This window comes from Dipodomys ordii, unplaced genomic scaffold (genome assembly GCF_000151885.1).
Source record: "Dipodomys ordii isolate 6190 unplaced genomic scaffold, Dord_2.0 Scaffold83, whole genome shotgun sequence".
NCBI classification, from domain to species: Eukaryota; Metazoa; Chordata; class Mammalia; order Rodentia; family Heteromyidae; genus Dipodomys; species Dipodomys ordii.
In genome coordinates, this window is record NW_012267299.1 from 3311984 (window position 1) to 3332219 (window position 20236).

The window sequence follows — 20236 nt, forward strand, 5'->3', positions numbered from 1 at the left end:
CTGTCCTTGAGCTTCTTTTGCTCAAGGCTAGCACTTTACCACTTGAGTCACAGCACCACTTCCAGCTTCTTCTGTTTATTTGGTACTGAGGAATTGAACCCAGGGTTTCCTGCATGCTAGGCAAGCACTTTGCCACTAAGCCACCCGACCAGGGTGCACTTCTGGTTTTTTGTTTATTAATGGGAAATAAGACTTTTAGGGAGTTTCCTGCCCCAGGACTTCGAACTGTGATCCTTAGATCTTAGTCTCCTATTTTTTTTACTTGTGTGTGTGTGTGTGTGTGTGTGTGTGTGTGTATGTGTGTGCTAGTCTTGGGGTTTGAACCCATGGCCTGTGTGCCATCCTGAAGCTTATTTGTTCCAGGCTAGTGCTTTACACTTGAACCACAGCTTTGCTTCCAGCATTTTGGTGGGTAATTGGAGAGACGAGTCTCACAGATTTTCCTTCTGGGGCTGACTGCAAATTGTGACCCTCAGATTTCAGCCTACTGAGTGTCTAGGATTTACAGGCCATCAGTGCCAGGCTTTTTAAAAAAATGTATCCATTCATTGTTATCTTCAAAGTTTTTTAAAAAAGAGTTATTATTCTTCAAGTTCCTTCCCCCTCCTTCCCTATTCTTTGTCCTGTTCCCCCTCTTCCCCTTTCCCCTCCTCCTCTTCCTCCTACCTCTGCCTCCCCATTCTCCTTCTACCTCATCCTTCTTCTTGTGCTAAGAGTCAAACTTGCATTATCTGTGTATCCTAGTCTCAAAATTCCTTGACGTGGACTTTATTAAGTAGCTTTAGTATTTTCTTGCTAACCATTAAGATTCCTAAATCTGTGTTTGAATTAATGAATATTTATTTAGACTCTAAAGATAAACAACTGTACTAAGTTAGCTTGTAGTTATGTCTTTGGCAACTATTCAGAAATACATAGTAAATCGTTCCATTCAGGATAATTTCTAGTTAACTTAAATTTCTCTTTGTTTTGTTCTTCTAGGTTAAAAAACTGCCATATCTTAGTGACTTATCAACCTAATGCCTTGCTTGTGAAAACACTTATTACCATTATTCTCTTCAGTTTGGATTGAGAACATGAATCTGGACACAGAAGAAAGTACAGCATGGTGTAAAAAAGTATCCATTACACAGTGGAATATCTAACAACTACTTTGCAAGAAGCATTAAGGATATAATTGTTATGCTTCGATTTTGGTATGGTATTGACTCTCTAGCACATAGGTAGCCCTCCAATAAACAATCCAGTTTTCTAAATTATGGAAATTTTGTGGAAGACGTTGACTTGGATTTTGAGCCTCATCATGGCTTCATCAGAATTTCATAATGACCACACACTTTCATACAGTTCTCAAGGTAGGATTTTTGTTTCCAAAATTTTAAAAAGAATATCACTAATAGTCATGTAAGGAACAATGCAGAATATTTTGTTTGGGTATAGAATTTCTATTGAGGGAAATAGAGGTGAAGCTCAGGCACTAGCTTTGGGCAAGAATTTTTTTTTAATGTGACAGGAATATTGAATAATTTCAGTGATTGTTTTTTATATATTACAGACTATGAGAATCTGTTTAATTATCCTCCCAAGAGTCAATTTAATATCCAGTGGATTTTGAAGTTGACTAAGCTCTCTTAGTAAAATGAACTTTACAACTTTGGTGTGGGTTGGGGGGTGGGACAGGGGAGCAGATGGGAAGGGATGAGAAGGGGAAACAAAGGAGGCAACAAAGCTTGATAAGAAATGCATTCATTAATCTTACCCATGTAATTGTAACCCCTCTGTATGGTATTTTCACAATAAAAAAAGAAAATAGTAATATACCCTGCCCCACAAATTTTAATAACTTCATTTATTGCTAAGGTCATTTTCTAAGAGTATCCAAATGTTTATACTGTAGAAGATGAAAAACTTAGACAAGACCTTTTAAATATGGACCTTTGAGGAAAAAATTTTAAGAATTCTAATCTAAGGACTAAATGAGAATGGTAAACTCATTTTTTCCCCAAATTCTAACCCTTATGATTTTAAACTATGGAGTATCTATATAGTTGAACTTTGTGTCATAGAAATGATATTAAGAGGTCTGGAGGTGTGGGTCAAATAGCAGAGTACTTGTCTGAAAATGATCTTAACAACAGAAATCCCACAAGTAAATATCATTTTGTTTTCCATAGACTAATCTATTCCTTATAGAATTATTAAAGCTATATCTTCTATATTTTCCCCATAAATGCATTTAGTGTTAATGAGCCAGGTTTTCAAGGGTGTTATAGAGTGATGTATATAAGTCCATTAGATTATTTCTCTCAAAAGTAGATTGGCAGCTGGGGGCTGGTGGCTCATTCCTGTAATCCTAGCTACTCAGGAGGATGAGATCTGAGGATGATGCTTCCAAGCCAGTCTGGTCAAGAAAGTCTGTGAGACTTTAATCTCCTAAGAGCCAAAAGTAGAAATGTGGCTCAAGTGGTAGATCACTAGCTTTGAGCAAAAAAACCCAAACAAACAAAACAACAACAACAACAAAACTTTAGGGATAGTCTAATCCCTGAGTTCAAACCCTAGGACCAATATACTTACTAACACAGGTGTGCATGCATACACACACACACACACACACACACACACACACACACACACACACACAAGTAGGTCAACAAAGCCATAGATTTACTGTGAATTCTTATAAAAAAGGAAATACAGCCAGGTGTTGATGGCTCATGTCTGTAATCCTTGCTACACAGGAGGCTGAGATCTAAGGATTGTGGTTCAAGTCCAGCCTACGCAGGAAAATTCATGAGACTCTTATCTCCAATAAACTACTCAGAAAAAGCCAGAAGTGGTGCTGTGGCACAAGTGGTAGAGCACTAGCCTTGAACAAAAGAAGTTCAGGGACCGAGCCCAGGCCCTGAATTCAAGCCCCAGGACTGGAAAAAAAAAAGAAAAGAAAGAAAAAGGAAGTAAATACTGAACTCATCCATTTCCATACGATTATGGTTTCATAGGACTTTATGTTTGTAAGATAAATTCCATAGAGACAATGAAGCCATGGGCAGACTTTTGAGTTCTCTTAGTGGTAAACCTAGCTTAGGAAGGGATAATTAAGTAAGGAAAATATTAGGTCTGCCAAATTTTTAGTCATTCTGTTGATCTTAAAGAGTTTTGTTGAATTATAATCCACATAGCATTTATTTCACCCATTTAAAGTTCAATGGTTTTTAGAGTTGTACAACCAATATTATATCAATTTCTGAACATTTTCATCACTCCATAAAGAGAGCCTTAGTAATCACTTCCAAATTTCCCCAGACTTTTCACACATGCTCTCCTGCCCAGTCCTAGGCAGTCTCTAAGTCTCTCTGTTTCTAGAGACTTTTTTTTTTACTATTAATCTTATTATTAATATTAATTCTCTGTGTTATTTTGTGACTGGCTCCTTTTTAGTTAGCATAAAGTTTTTATAATGTTAGAAAATCACCTTAAGGGGGCTGGGAAGGTGGCTCAGTGGTAGAGCGCTTGCCTTGCATGCCTGAGGCCCACATAAGCAAAAAGAAAAAAGCCGGAGGTGGCACTGTGGCTCAAGTGGTAGAGTGCTAGCCTTGAGCTGAAGAGCTGAGGGACAGCGCTCAGGCCCAGAGTTCAGGCCCCACGACTGGACCCCCCCCCAAAAAAGAAAATCACCTTAAGAAAGCATAATGCTTTTTTATTATTGCAGAATAATATTCCACTGGTAGAAATTGACATTCTAATTAGTCATAGACTAATAGAAATTTAGATTATTTCTCCTTTTAGACTATTATGAATAATTTTGGCATGAGCATTCACAAAGCAGTTTTTATGTTGTCTGTTTTCATTTCATTGGTGGATCATATAGTTACTTTATGACCAACATTTTGACAAGTTATCAGACTATTTTCTAAAGTGGCTGCAGAATTTTACATTCCTAATAATTATTTTGTTTTTAAGAAATAATTTTTACAAGGACATAGAAATTCTACATAAATTCTTTTGGATAATGTTCAAAAGTGGGCTTCTATCGGAACTGAATCTCATTTTTTTACTTCTGTGTACTTTTCATTTTTTGTTTGCATGTAAATTTTTCATATTTTGTTTACAGTTAAGCAGTTGGAAGCCATGTTTTTAAAATTAAGGTTAGATAGAAAATTAGTACTTCCCAAATGAATTTAAGAAATAATATAAAACTCATTCTTTAGATTTTAAACCCTTATGGTTATATGATTTCATGCTTTCAATTGTGACCCACCTATAATGATGCATGGTGATTTATTTTGTTACTTCTGTTAAATTTTCTTTTCTTCCATGTGCTTTTTCTGGATTCTCTACCTTGTGATTACAAAGAGGAATTCCTGACTTATCTTGAACACTACCAGCTAACTATTCCAATAAGGGTTGATCAAAATGGAGCGTTTCTCAGCTTTACTGTGAAAAATGCTAAGCACTCAAGGAGAAGACGGAGTATGGACCCTATCGACCCAGAGCAGGCAGTGTCGAAATTATTTTTTAAACTGTCGGCCTATGGCAAGCACTTTCACCTCAACTTGACTCTCAACACAGATTTTGTATCCAAACATTTTACAGTAGAATACTGGGGGAAAGATGGACCCCAGTGGAAACATGATTTTTTAGATAACTGTCATTATACCGGATATTTGCAAGATCAACGTAGTACAACTAAGGTGGCTTTAAGCAACTGTGTTGGATTGGTAAGTAGATACTATGATTTTAAATTTCTGATGGGAAAATAAGTTCATGAAGTAACTGTCTTTCCTCAGGTTTAAAACCATGTATATTGATGGTTTGAATAGGGAAGTAATGGACAGAAAATGTTCATTATTTCTAATGTTTTGCTTTTGATAATTATATTCAAAGTGGTTATATTGCATTTTCATGGAATAGCTTATAAAACTCTTCATTAACAGTAGAGGAATGAGTGAAATCTCAGATTTCTTTTTAGTCTTAATTTTTTTTCTGGGCAAAATAATTTGAATTTAATGCATATACAAAACAGTCCTTGGCAAAGAGTTCCAGTGCAGTTTGTGTATTATGGCAGGGAATCATAGCACTGATTTGCCTTTTAGGTTATCTTTTGTTGGTAGCTAGCATAGCTTAAACTTAATTCTAATCTATTTATGGGCATCATTTCTTGAAGCCAGATCTTTGATACAGTGCATTTGAAATAATTTTTCCCAACATTTATGTTAAGATTGATGATAATCTTTCTTTAGAAATATATATAGAAAAATGTAGAAAATTTAGAAAAATGTATATAGGGTTTATGACAAGTACTTGAGGTTAAAGGTACTTAAACAGAGTAATGGTTGTAGATCAAGTGTATTCCCGACTTTCTCTTTGGTTTTACCCTTTTCAGGCTTCTATAGATGGCTCATTAACACTCTGTGTAAAAATGTACATGCCTTACTTGTATTTGCAGAAATTGCTTTTCTTTCTTATACTAGACCTATATTCTTGTTTATACTTTAGTGTAATTATGCAATTACAGTTGAATTAAATATGTTTTAAATTTGAAATAACTAGCAAGATTTTATATTGAAGACAAAATTTCACTGTATGTTGTAAGAATTTGTTCAAATTGTCCATATTCCTTAAATCTGAAGTAAAAGGAACCTAAATAAGTACTTAGATTTTAAAATTTGGATTTAGTCTTGACAAATATGTACATTGAGTACATTTATTGCTATATTTAAAAGATTTAGTTTTTGAATGCCAAATAGGTCTAAAACTTCTCTAAATATAATACTGTTAATTTGGCACTGATATTAACTATTGAGTTGCTAGTTTTAACAGGGTGATGATGTATGCAGATTAGAATGAATTTCATTAGGAAATCTGAGGAAAGAACAGGGATTGAGATATGAGTACAAATATGAAAGAGATAATGAAGATCTATTCAAAGACTGTAGCATCTGGGAATGGAGAAGGTTGAATGAATTTTTTTGTACATTTCAGTGAGAAAATTTAGATTTAGAGAAAATTTAGGTGTATCCTACTGATCTCCATTCAAATTCCTCTTAGTCAAAGGCCACTACTTAATTAACCATGTTTTAAATTATGTTGTACAAAATAATGTTCATTGACGGTCACTTTTAGTCATGTTTTCTCACCCATATTATCAGTCTTTACAACCCTTGCACCATTCAAAGGGCCGAATTCTAACAGTGCCATTTATTGTTTCAAGTATTGTCACATTTTATTTTGCTTATGTCTGGATTATGATTTTCTTATCCAGATTTTGTTTTCTAGAGTTTCTAATTACTATTAATTTTTCCTATTGAGATGAAAATGCAATTTCTTTATCAGGTGACCATTATGTAGGGTTTATGTGTATTGCTTGGATATGTCCCATCTTTTTTTAATCTTTTTAAAGACCAAGTCTTACTACATCCTATCTGTACTTAAACTAGAGACTTCCTATCTTGGCCTCTGAGTGCTGGGATTATAAATGTGTGTTATCCCACTCAGCTGAATTCTTATTAGAGGCATTTTTCTTGGATATTAGTTGGGCTACATCTCACATTTTACATTTTTTTTTCTTTTTTTTTGTCAGTCATGGGGCTTGAACTCTGGACCTGGACGCTGACCCTGAACTCTTCAGCTCAAGGCTAGTGCTCTACCACTTTGAGCCACAGTGCCATTTCTGGTTTTCTGGTAGTTGATTGGAGATAAGAGTCTCATGGACTTTCCTGCCTGGGCTGGCTTTGAACCGTGATCCTCAGATCTCAGACTTCTGAGTAGCTAGGATTACAGGTGTGAGCCACCAATGCCTGGCACCTTTTTTGCTTTTTTGAGTTGCCATATCTTCCTCTTTCTGAGTTTATATCCTGATTTATTGGGAGAACACCTTCAAATAATTCAAATAATGCCTCGGTAGTAAACTTTTGTGAGTCCTTGTCTATTTAAAGTGACTTTCTGTTGTCCTCATATTTTAATAATTAGCTGAAGGTGGATTTCTAGGTTAATAAAATCATTTTCTTTAAGAGCTATGGATGGTGGAATTGGGGATGGGATATATTGGGCATCATGCCTGTAATTATGCTGGTGCTCAGACCTGTAATCAGCTCCTCAGGAGGCTGAAATCTGAAGATCATGGTTCAAAGCCAGACTAGCCAGGAAAATCCAGGAGATTCTTATCTCCAATTAACCACCACTAAGCTGGAGTTGATGCTGTGGCTCAAGTGGTAGAGGCTAGCCTTGAAAATAAAGCTGAGGACCAGCGCCCAGGCCCTGAATTCAAGCTCCAGGACAGGTACAAGAAAAAAACCAACAATGGTTCACACCTGTAATCCCAGCTACTTGGGAAGTGGAGATAGGTGAACTGCCGTTTGAGGTCAGCTGAGGCTAACAGTTGGCAAGACCCTATCTTAACCAGCAATCTGGAAAATAAAACACTGAAACTTGTTGAAGTTGTTTTACTTAATTTTTTTTTGTCAGTTGTGGGGCTTGAATTTAGGGTTTAGGTACTGTCTCCTTGATATTTTTTGCTCAAGGCTAGCACTCTACCACTTTGAGCCACAGTGCCACTTTCACTTCCATTTTTCTGGTGGTTAACTGGAGATAGGAGTCTTATGGACTTTCCTGCCTGGACTGGTTTCAAGCTAAAATCCTCAGATCTCAGCTTCCTGAGTAGCTAAGATTACGGGCATGAGCCACTAGCACCTGGCTTTTAAAGTTGTTTAAACATGGGGATTAAATAAGATTAGGGAATGCAAAAGAAAGATGAATTGTATCACGGCATGTTATACACACATATGGAAGTATCACAATGAATCTTGCCCCAGTACTATTAATACATACTAATTATGATGATTATTTTTTAAAGAAACAACAAGCTTGGTGTGATGGTTCATACCTATAATCCCCAGCTATAAATAGGAGGCATAGAAGGACCATGGTCCAAGTCTAGTCTGGGTGCAAAGGTTAAGACTACCTGAAAAATAACTGAAACTAAAAGGTTTGGAGAATCTCTGGTTGTAAAGCATTTACCTAATGAGTTGCAAGGCCCTGAATTCAAAGTCAGTACTGTCATATCTATATATCTATATAGATCTATATATCTCTATCTTTAGAAAAATAGCTTTAGAAAAATAAAAATATTTAAAGGTCTAAAATTTGTAACTTTCTTTTTGATGGCAATTGGGTTTAGATTCAGAATCTCATGCTTGTTAGCAGGCACTCTACTAAGAGCTGTGCTGCTAGCTCTTTTCTCTGCTGGTTATTTTTCAGATTGGGTCTTGGTTACTGTCTGGGTGTTTGCCTTTACCTTGATCTGCCGATTTTAAGCTTCCTGTCATAGCTAGGATGACAGGTGCTTGCCACCACTTCAACCTCACTTAATTGGGACTGAGGCTCTTGGACATTTGGGCCTAGGCTGTCCTGGAATTTAATTTTCCTAATTTCAGCCTTCCAGGTAGTTAGGATGACATGAATGAATGTACTACATTGAGTTGAGAAGTGGTCTCACAAACTTTTCTGCCTGGTTTGGCCTTAATCTGCCACCCTCCCTATCTTAGCCTCCCAAGTAACTAGAATTACTTACATAAGCCTGTTAAAATTTTAATTTGTAAAAATTTCCCTTAATGAAAGACTATTCTGAGTTCTTTGAGATTTCTTCAATTGCGGCTTATGATTGAATACTTCCTTGTAGCACAGCATCTTCTGTCATATCAAAGGCATACAAAGAACATTTGGCGAACAAATAATATTAGAAACAGCCTTTAGAGGATAAGAAACTGGTGGTTAAAGCTCCAAGTTCAACCCAGTGAGTTTGTTGTTTAACTTTGCTCCAAAACAAAACAAAACAAAAACAAATAAACAAAAAGAACTTTGCTCCATCTCCGCTTCTGATCTGCAAAGAGGAGCTGACCATAGTACTTACACTGAAGTGTTATTTAGATTATGTAAGATAATGTGTATAAACATGAAATCTCTAGATTTCCCATTCAGGGTTAAATTTTATGTAATTTTAAATTTTAATTTAAAAATTTAAATTTTGTTTATTGAGTTTCTTGCCTGGGACCTTTCAACTTTCCCTGATCTATTGTCACAGGCCAGCATGACTTTATTGTCCTGGCCTTTCTGGGATGTACCCTAGACTCCATTTCCTACACTTCTCTATAATCAAAACTCTTACTGATCTTTGCCCTTTCTTCTTCCTGAACTATATTTGTTAACATAAATGGTAAAGTAATTCATGTTCAGTTACTAGAGTTTCTTAATGGCATATTACGTTATTTCTGTTTGCATTTGCACTTAATATGGGACAATTACCCATAAACTAAAGAAGACAGTGGCAAAAATAATAGAAATGACTACAGCATGTGTTTTGTTTTGTTTTCCCACATAGGCTGCAGGTGATCACCAATTTCATGTCTGATTATGTCATATCTTTCTTTCCAAACATACAGGACTTAAAAAAATTATCTAAACAGAATTATGAAGATTTGAATTTACATAGAATTTAGAGATTACCAGGTCCAGAGATTTTTAACTTTTTTCTTTTTAAAGCAACAAACTCTTTCTCATATGAAATGTTATGTGGAAACTGAATATACACATTAAATAAAAGCACGTCTGATGCTAAGCCCAGGAATTCAAGTCATGGAGCTCTCCCTTTGTTGTCTAGGGCAGCTCCGGAGGGCACTTTCTTGGACCTCCTTAGGGCTCCCTAGTGTGCTGTTTTAAAACCAGTAATTTAAACCAATCCTTTCATTTTTCCAACTGAGGAAATAAGCTCAGAGAATCTGTGTTTTATCTGGTGGTGATGGGTGGTTAGATTAAGAGACATCCTTACCAGTGCCATACTTAGGACAACATGTAGGTAGACAAGAGTTGAAGTTAGCATCTGTTTGTTTTTGGAAGTTTTTATTCTTGGTGCAGATAGCTTTGATGATCATATTTCTCGTCATCAATAAACTTTTATTTGAACTGACACATATAAGATACTTTCTGTGTCTATAACTGATTCTGAGGATTATAGGATATAACTTTTTCCCTGAAGAAAGTTAACAGTCTCGTTGGGAAGATACCACTTCCAGTTGAAAATTTACACTGAAGTTAAGTAGAAAAGATTTGAGATGTAACAACAAATAAGTATGGCATTAACTGAAAAGATACGATACTTACATTACACTCTAGTGGAGTTCAGAGGAGTGTGAAGGCACTCCATTTGGCCTAAGGAAGCTTTTTTTTCTAAAGAGGAAATATGACTTAAGAGTGGGACTTTGCTAAGTAAATAGGTATAAGGTGATAGAATACTGTGAATAACAGCAAGGTTCTACTTGAATTTTAGCTCCCTTTCTTTCCTTTCTATGATACTGGTGAGTTCCTGACCTCTTGAGATTGTTAATTCATTTATGATATGGGGATGTTTGGGATGTATGTTAATTAAGGACAAATTAAATCTCAAAATATTAATGATTACAACAATAGTTTATTTTTCCCTTATATCAGTGTTTATGTTAATTAACTTTCCAAGTGATCACTTAGAGGCACCACCTTTTTTCTTTTTGTCAGATCAGGGCCTGGATGCTGACCCTGAGCTTTTTTGCTCAAGGCTAGCACTCTACCACTTTGAGCCACAGTTCCATTTCTGTTTTTTTTTTTTTTTTCTTTGGTGGTTAATTAGAGATAAGAGTCTCACAGACTTTCCTGCCCAGGCTGGCTTTGAACTGTGATCCTCAGATCCCAGCCTCCTAAGTAGCTAGGATTACAGGTGTGAGCCATTACTGCCCACCTTTGCTTGGCTTATTATTTTGCTTGTCACTTGAGCCATATATCCAGTTTTGGCTTTTTGCCATTTCATTGGACATAAGAAGATAAGAGTCTCTAGGATTTGTTGGCCTGTGCTGGGTTTGAACCTCGATCCTCAGATTGCAGCTTGTAGAGTTAGGATTACATGCATGAACCACCAGTACCTGACAATCCTGTTTTCACTTCTACCTCCTCTGTGTCTTTAGAGTACTTTCCATATATACTTTCCATATAGCAGGCAAAAATAGGAGTGAAAAAGTATTTAGGTTCTGGATTTGAAGGTGTTGTACAGAGCTCTGCCCTTTTTTTTTTTTTTTTTTTTGTTTTTTTTTTTTTTTTGATCGTGGGGCCTGAACTCTGGGCCTGGGTGCTTTTCCTCAGCTCTTCAGCTCAAGGCTAGCGCTTTACCACAGCTCCACTTCTGACTTTTTCTGCTTATGTGGTACTGAAGAATCGAACCCAGGACCTCATGTATGCAAGGCAAGCACTCTACCACTGAGCCACCTTCCCAGCCCCCTCTGCCCAGTTTTACTAGCTGAAACTTAATCACCAAGCTATGTCTATACACAGAAGATATAGTCAAGTTGGAAAGGAAATAAGTTTTGGAGTGCACTGCTGCCCCACACAATGTTTTGAAAACCCGAGGAAAATAATGTAAATGATTTGCTTTGTATAGTTTATAGCTTTTTAAATAATAAGGAAATGTATATGATGTCTTACCAAGAAAAGATAATGCACTGAGTGCTTAATTAATGTATACTTTTAACCACCTGGTTTTGGAGTTATCAATTTATTTTTGGCTTTTGTTAATGATAAAATCTAATATTTAAAATGATTCTTCTTGATAAATTTGTTGTTTCTTTTCCTTTTAGCATGGTATTATTGCTACAGAAGATGAAGAATATTTTATTGAGCCTTTAAAGAATACCACAGAGGATTCTAAGCATTTTAATTATGAAAATGGCCATCCTCATGTTATTTACAAAAAGTCTACCCTTCAACAACGTCATCTCTATGATCACTCTCATTGTGGGCTTTCAGGTGAGTGTACAGTCTTTGAGAAACATACTGAATCATTACTGACAAGTATCACAAGAAATAATAAATAATTTTGGAGAGTCTCTGAGAAGTAGTTAGAATATAATCCATGTTAAAAAAGAACTTTTTGGTAATATTTACAGCTTTCCCACACAGATATTTCATAGTATTCTGCACTTGTTGGTTAGCCTTATGTGTTCTTGCTAGTAAGAGGTATCTAAATTTAATAAGCCTAACTCCTGAATAAGACTTGAAGAGTCTTAAGGAAGTACTCAAAAGGTAATGATAACATTGAATTAGGAGACTATAGAAATACATCATTGGAACAACAATAGACTTGAGTAGACAAGGAAAGCTTCATGAAAGAAGTAACTTCTCTGCTGAGCATTAAGGGAAAAGAGAAGGTAGTTAGACAGGGCTTTTCCCTGGGATGCAGCATTTTACAACCCTCCAGGGGAATGATGCAGTCTAGAAATGGACAGTTCCTATAATGGGCACTAGAATGTGGGTTGAAGAGACAGAGACAGACATGAAAGGCTCCTAAGTTATATTAAGGAGTCTGTACAGGCTGATTATGTTAGAAACCCATTTTTTTATGTTGAAGGGATGAAATAATCATTTTTATCCAGGTGCTGGTGGTTCACACCTATAATCCTAGCTACTCAGGAGGCTGAGATATTAGGATCAAGGTTCAAAGCCAGTCTGTGTAGAAAAGTCCACGAGATTCTTATCTTCAATTAATCACCCAAAAGCTGGAAGTGGAGTTGTGGCTCAAGTGGTAGAGCACTAGATTTGAGCAAAAAAGCTCAAGGATAGCACACTGACTTCAAGTCCCAGGATTGGCCCCCTAAAATTATATTTATGTCACAGAAAGACTGTTCTTGCAGTTGTGTGGAGATTGAATTTGAGAAGAATAAGATTAGAGGCAGGGTGTTAGGGAATGTTAGTCTAAAGATAGGACATAGAATAACACCATCAAAGGATCATGGGCTCTGGTGTACTTTTGGACAGATTTCCAAACATCTTTGGGATCTCATCTTAGCACACATTATTTACTCAGTCCAATTATATTTTCATTATTATTACTATTATTATTACATTACTATTATTACTATTGCATTATTATTAATCTAAACTATTTCTAGTAGTTTAAAAGCTATTACATTTTTCAAATTGGATTTTTCTTTTCCATTTTTTGAAAGTTTTGTTCCAGAAGTTGCAAATAGGAACAAAATATTTCAAGGGCAGATTTCAACTTACTGTAGAGTTCATCAGCAAATCAATTTAGAATAAAATGCAATGATTGCCCTTTGAATCAGGGAAAGCATTATCCTTTGGTATCTCTCCATATTTTTTGTTTTCCTCCATGTTCTTCAGAGGGTCATTTCCTTCTTAACTGTTTAAATGGTCTTTTGAATTCATTGTTCAAGTAATTTATTACGTTATTATTATTATTATTGTACTAGGTTTGAACTCAGGGCAGATACTCTGCAGCTTGAGTCATGTTGCTAACCAATTTTCGTTGGAAGCTAGAATCTCCCTTTTGCTTGTTTGGCCAGGTTTATGATTCTCCCATTTATGCTTCCTACTACAGTTGGGGTGAGAAGCATGTAGCATCAGCCCAACTTTCTCTGTTGAGATCTGGGTTTCATGAACTTTTTGTCCTGGCTTTGAACTGCAATCCTTATGTCAGCTTCCTGAGTGCACACTTTATTCTTAAATAAGGTTTATAAATCTCTTCGGCCAAGTGCAGTGGGTTCACATCTGTAATCCCAGCTACTTGGGTGATAGTGTTACAAACTTGTAATCCTAGCTATGCATGAGGCTGGCCCAGACAAAGATAGATCCCCTACTTGAAAAAGAGCTAAAGCAAAACAGGGGCATGTCTTAAGTGGTGGAGCATTTTTCTGCTAAGTATAAAGCCCCATTTTGGGAAGTTTGCATCCCACTACCACCAATAAAAAATATCCATTAGGCTTTTGATTTTGGAAGGTTTTTGTTTGTGAGGAAAAGTTGATATTAGAAAAGGCCACTTAAAGTAAATCTATTTAAAACACTTAAAATGTGAAACAAAATTCATTAGTAAATTAATAAGGAGGCTAGATTGAGTCTTTAAATAAGGACACGCAAGCATATGGGGGAAATGTTGATGTTTAATAAACTTGAGGTTGTAGGTACAGCAATCTATAAATTCTTTCACAATGCAAGATTCATTCATTCATTCATCTATTGAATTAATGTGCACATACTGCCACTCCAGGCTGGCACTCTATCATTGAAGCCATGCCTCAGATTCTTTATTATTTATCTTGATAAAATTTTCCCATGCTAAAATATACTTTATTTTATGACTGTAAATAATTTGCAGTTCATCCAGGAAGTGTTTAAAATTTCATCATATTCTGAAAGATACCTTAGTCCTTTGATATCCAGAATGTTTTATTTTAAACTACCTATTGCATTATTCTAACTCAGGTAGAGTTTATTTTCTACATACTTCCAAATCCATTCTTATTGCAATTATGTAATTATACCCTTTGGGAGAAGATTTTCTTTCGTTCTTTTTTTTAACCATTAGTTTAAATTACTAATACCATGTTCTAAATATATTTCCCTCTCAATACAGTCTGGGAAGTAGCCCTAATAACATTCCAATTAGTTCACTCTCACATCTGTTGCCTGTGATACTGTACTAACTTTTTAGCTGGATTTCCTTTCTCCAGGCTTAGTATTCCTTGTTTTAGTCAAATCTTTTCTCTTAATTTGGCTATATTAAACCTTCAAACACTTCACTGGCTTCTTATTAGTGGGAATACTATAGTTGTTTTCTGAGTTCTGGGAAATGTTGCCTGGTGGTGTTGGGAGAAAATAAAAGCCCCAGATGCTTAACAAGTTTGGAAAATGTCTGGCAAAAATTTAATATTATTTCAATGTCTCAGGACAGGTGAGCAATGCCATTTTAGTCTGTTAAAAGAAACTCAAGTTTATGTCAAAACTAAGGATGTAAATATCTTTTGACACTGGATATACCTATTTCATATTATATACGGATATTCAATTTTTTGGTTAGATTCAAACTATGAGTTCAACACCATTTTATGGAAACAATTTTTTTTATTGTGAAAATACCATACAGAAGAGTTGGAATTACATGGGCAAGATAATGAGTACATTTCTTATCAAGCATTTGGAAACAATTTTTTTAAATTAGAAATATGCAGGAAAAATAAAATTAAAAAAATCACTCTTATTCTTCCACTCAGAGATAACTGAATATCCTGTTGGTCCATTGGCATAGATAATATTATGTTTATATACCTGGATTTAAGTTCATTATACAGTTACATATTTATCAAGTAAATATTTAGTATCTGTGCAAGATTGTTTTAGATTCTGAGAATGCAACAATAAATAATGCAGACAAGGTCATTGCTGTTGTGGAGTTTCTTGTATCTAGTGAGGAAAGGCAATGAGTTACAGGGGTAAATAAACAAGTACATACATGACTACCACAGATAATGCCACAAATACAAGGTAAAGCGAGTCAATGAAATAATTGTACTTGGCTATGTACAGCCAAACATCTTGATAATGATCAAAAAATTAAAATACTATTTTTGGGACAATGAGATCCATACATTAGTTTTGGAAGAAAGTTAACTGTGTTATATGGAACAATGTTTCCTTTAACATTCTAAAGTGTATCAAAAATTAAATTGTGCATCTGAAGAAGTAATCTTTTTTTTAAACAAAACAAGGCAAGTTTTTATTCCTTTTGGTACTGGGAATTGAACTCAGGGTCTCTCAAGTCAGTTCACTTTTGTCTCACCATTTCTGTGATTTCCCCTTCCCATCATAGATCAGATAAACTTATAGACAAGACAAATAATATCAAAATAAAAAACAGTGACAACAGGGGGTAAACCAAATGGAAAAAAATGAAAGAAGAAAGAAATAACTGTGTATAGTACATTAACACCCCTCCAAAAACTTCTTGTTTCCATGTTTTGTAGTTGATTTCTATTAGCCTCATTTTATAAAGAACCAATCCAACAGTGATACTCAAAATATAGTATATTGAAAATGAACTTTACAATTGGGAGGGAAGAGAGTGGGGGGGAGGGAAAGTGGGAGAAAATGAGGGAAGGAGTAGGTGGGCAACAATGTTCCACAAGAATTGCACTCATTTCCTTACTTAAGTACCTGTAACCCCTCTGTACATCACCTTTTTCAATTGAAAAAAAAGAAAAAAGAATTACTGTGGAACCTCTCTGTTGCATATGCATGTTTTCCTTCAGTGTCCATTAAAAAAGAAAGGCAAGTCAGTAGAAAAAATTCTGGAGAACAAAATTATTTAAAACACTTACTATACATTGACATATCTTTAAATATTTTTAAATTGTATAATTGTATAATAACCAAGTAAATTGTATAATAACCAAGCCTCCTCTCTTTTAATAAATTAACACAAATTAAAACAACTAGAATGTTAATATATTTTATAACCAAGAGTACTTGGGCTATGCCCCCAGCCCTACAAATGCCATGGTAATAAAGTTTCCTTAGCAGTAAAACCGAGATGTCTAAACGCAAAGATACACTATAATCCAAACTACATGTGGCTCAAAGCAAATTGTGCAGAATTTTATCTCTTTTTAATGTCTCTGACCTTCTGCCCTATATAGATTTTGGCAAAATAACACTTGGAAAATTATGTGCAAAAGCTGAGCAGCAGTGGCTCACATTTGTAAATTCTAGCTACTTAGGAGGCTCAGATCTGAGGATCATGTGATTTGAAGCCAGCCTGGGGAGCATAGTTCGTGAGACTCTTATATCCAATTAATCACGAAAAGAGCTAGCTAGAAATGGAGTTGTAGTAATAAAACACTATCCTTGAGAAAGAAGAGCAAAAAAATTCAGGGAGAGCACCCAGACCCTGAGTTCAACCTCCAGGACTCTCACACAAAAATAACTAAAATTACGTGGAAAACTAATTCACCACCTTTTAGAATTGAGATTTCCAGAGGAATTGAATTGGTTCTAATTAAGATAGCTTAATAACAGCCTATTACTTTAAAAAATGTTCAAAAGTGTTTTAAGATTAGATTTAGCAACATTTTGTTTTCTGTCAGAACTGTCTTAGGCTATTCAAAAGTTCATACTGTCATTGATTTTTAAACAACTTTAAAATGATTCTTTAAAATGTCTTTCTGAATTTAAATGTATTATGATATAATTACTCACTAGAATAATATGAAATGATTATTTAAAATTTTTATATAGTAATTCATTGCAGAGATTTATTTATTTTACTGGGTTTATGTGAGGAGTTTAATTTTATCAGAAAAATTGATTGATTTGACATTTAAAGGTTTATATTATTGAACTCAAAACCTATGCTTGTTAGGCAGTCTTTTTAACCACTTGAGCCACATTTCTAGCTCAATACTCTCTCTATCCCTTCCATTACTTTGAAAAATCTTATTTAATTGAACAATCATGACAATCATATCTACATAAAGGATATATAAATATATGGTTTCAATTGATAAATCATTTGAATTGGTTGTTTAATTTATTGTAGACTTCACAAGCAGTGGCAAACCTTGGTGGCTGAATGACACATCATCTGCTTTTCCTTCATTACTACCAATTAATGACACACATACCCACCATAGACTGAAAAGATCAGTGAGCATTGAGCGGTTTGTGGAGACATTGGTTGTGGCAGACAAAATGATGGTGGGTTACCACGGACGTAAAGACATTGAACATTACATTTTGAGTGTGATGAATATTGTAAGTTTTATCCCTCTGTAATCTATTTTGCTTGGTTGTTTTTTGTGTTTTGTACAAAGATTATGGAGTAATAAATATGAATTAATAATAAAAATTATGAAATAAGTAATGATAACATTGTGAAATAAATAATAATAAAATATGGTATAAATGAAATAAATGATAATAAAATTGACCTAAAATAGAAACACATTGGTCTATGTTATTTTATGTTTTGCTTTTTAATTGTATTTTGGTGCTCGGGATTTTACCCAGGACCTTGTGTATTCTAAATATATGCTTTGCTACTAAGCTACATGCTCAGCACAAGAATTAATGTTCCATAGAAAATAAATTAAAATATGACTTTATTCATCATTTTAATAGAATGTATAATTTTTATACTTATTTTTTATATTTTTATGTAATTTTTTCTTTTTCAATGGATTGTTGAATCTTGTTTAAGGAACTTTCTTTAACTTGAATCATCAGCTTACCCTCTAATTATTATGTTCTATATCTCTGAAGAAAATATTCTTGAGGTAGATTTATGTAAAAGCCTTTGTACAAATTGAGGGTAAATTGAGGGTAGAGTCATACATCTCAGCAAAAGAATATCTTTTCATATATAAAATGGCTAACATCATAAAAATTGGTTTGTCTTTAAAAAAGCAAATTGTCACCTTATGATTTTTGTCTGACTTTGTGTCTTTTCTTCTTTTCTGGAGGTCAGGTTGCCAAACTTTACCGTGATTCCAGTCTTGGAAACGTTGTGAATATTATAGTGGCTCGATTAATCGTTCTCACAGAGGATCAGGTAAGAATAATTTTGTTTATAAGCCTAAAACTCAGGCTATGGAGTTGCTTATTATAAAAGAATATATTTCCTGCTAATCTTCTTAGAAAGTCCTAGTTGAATATGAGTTTTAGCTTTAAACTTCAATGTTTTAAGCAAATTTAAAATATATCACAATAATATAACTCATGTCTTGTTAAAGCTCTCTTTCTCTATATATGTTAGTTATTTGTTTCAGTGTAAGAATGAGCATTGGATGGACCTTATAATAATGGTTTTGGTTGTTTTTGTGTACTAATAATCCTATATGTGTTCACATTATTGTTGATGCTGGAAATGGAATGTCTGTTCATTAATAAACTAAATGAACTCTAGGTCAGATATTACAGAGATAAAAATTGGCAAGAGATTATTCCTAGAAACCACTGCTTCTAATTTTAGTCCCACTTTAGTCTTCAAAAGTTTTAAGAACTGACCTTAGCAATTTGTTTGGAACATTTCTGGTATGCATGTTGTATTGCAGCCAAACTTGGAGATAAACCACCATGCAGACAAGTCCCTCGATAGCTTCTGTAAGTGGCAGAAATCAATTCTCTCCCACCAAAGTGATGGAAACACCATTCCAGAAAATGGGATTGCCCACCACGATAATGCAGTTCTTATTACTAGGTATGGTTTGTTGCAAATATTTTCCTTTGATTGTTAATGTTTGTTTATATTATAACTATTTTTGGTTCTTTTGGATACCTCATTCAGGTAATAACAATGAAAAAGCAAGATAATTATTTATTAATTTTTATTACTGAGAAAGAGTGTGGTCTGCTATTAATACTTCTGCATCAAATGGACCAAATAAGGAAAAAATTAAAATTAAGCAGTTAATAAATATTTTTTCTCTATTGATAAATCCTATTCATAATGTTTAATTTGAAGCATATGCATGAATTATTAATTGAACTAAATACAAAAAGCAAGCTTAAAAGTATGAGAAAATCAATATTTTCAAAAGTTAAGTTGTCACTCACTCTTGGTTATGAAACATTAACTATTTTTAACCTCCTAATTGGATTTGTTTGTGTTAACTTATTCAAAAGGAGGAATATTGGTTAGTACAAAATTTACTTGTATGAATGACTATTTATCTAAAAATATTTAAGATATATCAGCACAGAAAACTAAGCTTATGACATCATTTAAATAGTTTTTCTCTCAAGCAAAATTATTACTCAATAGTAATCTCGTGAATTCCTATATTGCTTTCCAGTTTTATAAGAATGTTTCAAATCCCGTATATTTTTTTATTCTCTAGTAACAATTCTGAAATAGAGCATTATTACTTTTTTTTTTTTTGTCGGTCATGGGGCTTGAATTCTGGGCCTGGGCGCTGTCCCTCAGCTCTTCAGCTCAAGGCGAGAGCTCTACCACTTGAGCTACAGCGCCACTTCCGGTTTTCTGGTGGTTTATTGGAGATAGGAGTCTCACGGTCTCACGGTCTCTCCTGCCCCGGGCTGGCTTTGAACCGCGATCCTCAGATCTCAGCCTCCTGAGTAGCTAGGATTACAGGCGTGAGCCACCAGCGCCCGGCTCAGAGCATTATTACTTTAGCTTCTTAGCAATGAAAAAACTGGTTCAGAATAGTTAATTCATTTGTTTCTTAAAGTTGTACTCTAGTTATGAGTTGGAAGCTTTATGGTTAAATAACTTTTTAAAAGTGTTTTTTTGTACCTCTTACCAGTATTTAAAAATGAACGAAACAATAAAATAACAATAATAACCAGTAAGCAAAATGCAATATGTAGTGATTGAGTTGAATAGCTTTATTACGCTGATGATTTCTTT

At 34.6% G+C, this 20236-nt stretch overlaps 1 protein-coding gene across 1 annotated transcript in view; it reads left to right on the plus strand.

The window, feature by feature from the left end:
• Nucleotides 1-1258: 1258 nt before the first annotated feature.
• The window catches only part of Adamts6 (ADAM metallopeptidase with thrombospondin type 1 motif, 6), a 209504-nt gene continuing 190526 nt past the window's right edge, over nucleotides 1259-20236 (plus strand). The window contains exons 1-6 of the mRNA XM_013025239.1: nucleotides 1259-1355; nucleotides 4357-4721; nucleotides 11658-11826; nucleotides 17408-17622; nucleotides 18335-18418; nucleotides 18921-19066. Of these exons, the coding sequence (XP_012880693.1) occupies nucleotides 1259-1355; nucleotides 4357-4721; nucleotides 11658-11826; nucleotides 17408-17622; nucleotides 18335-18418; nucleotides 18921-19066 (1076 nt within the window). The remainder of the gene's footprint in view (nucleotides 1356-4356; nucleotides 4722-11657; nucleotides 11827-17407; nucleotides 17623-18334; nucleotides 18419-18920; nucleotides 19067-20236) is intronic.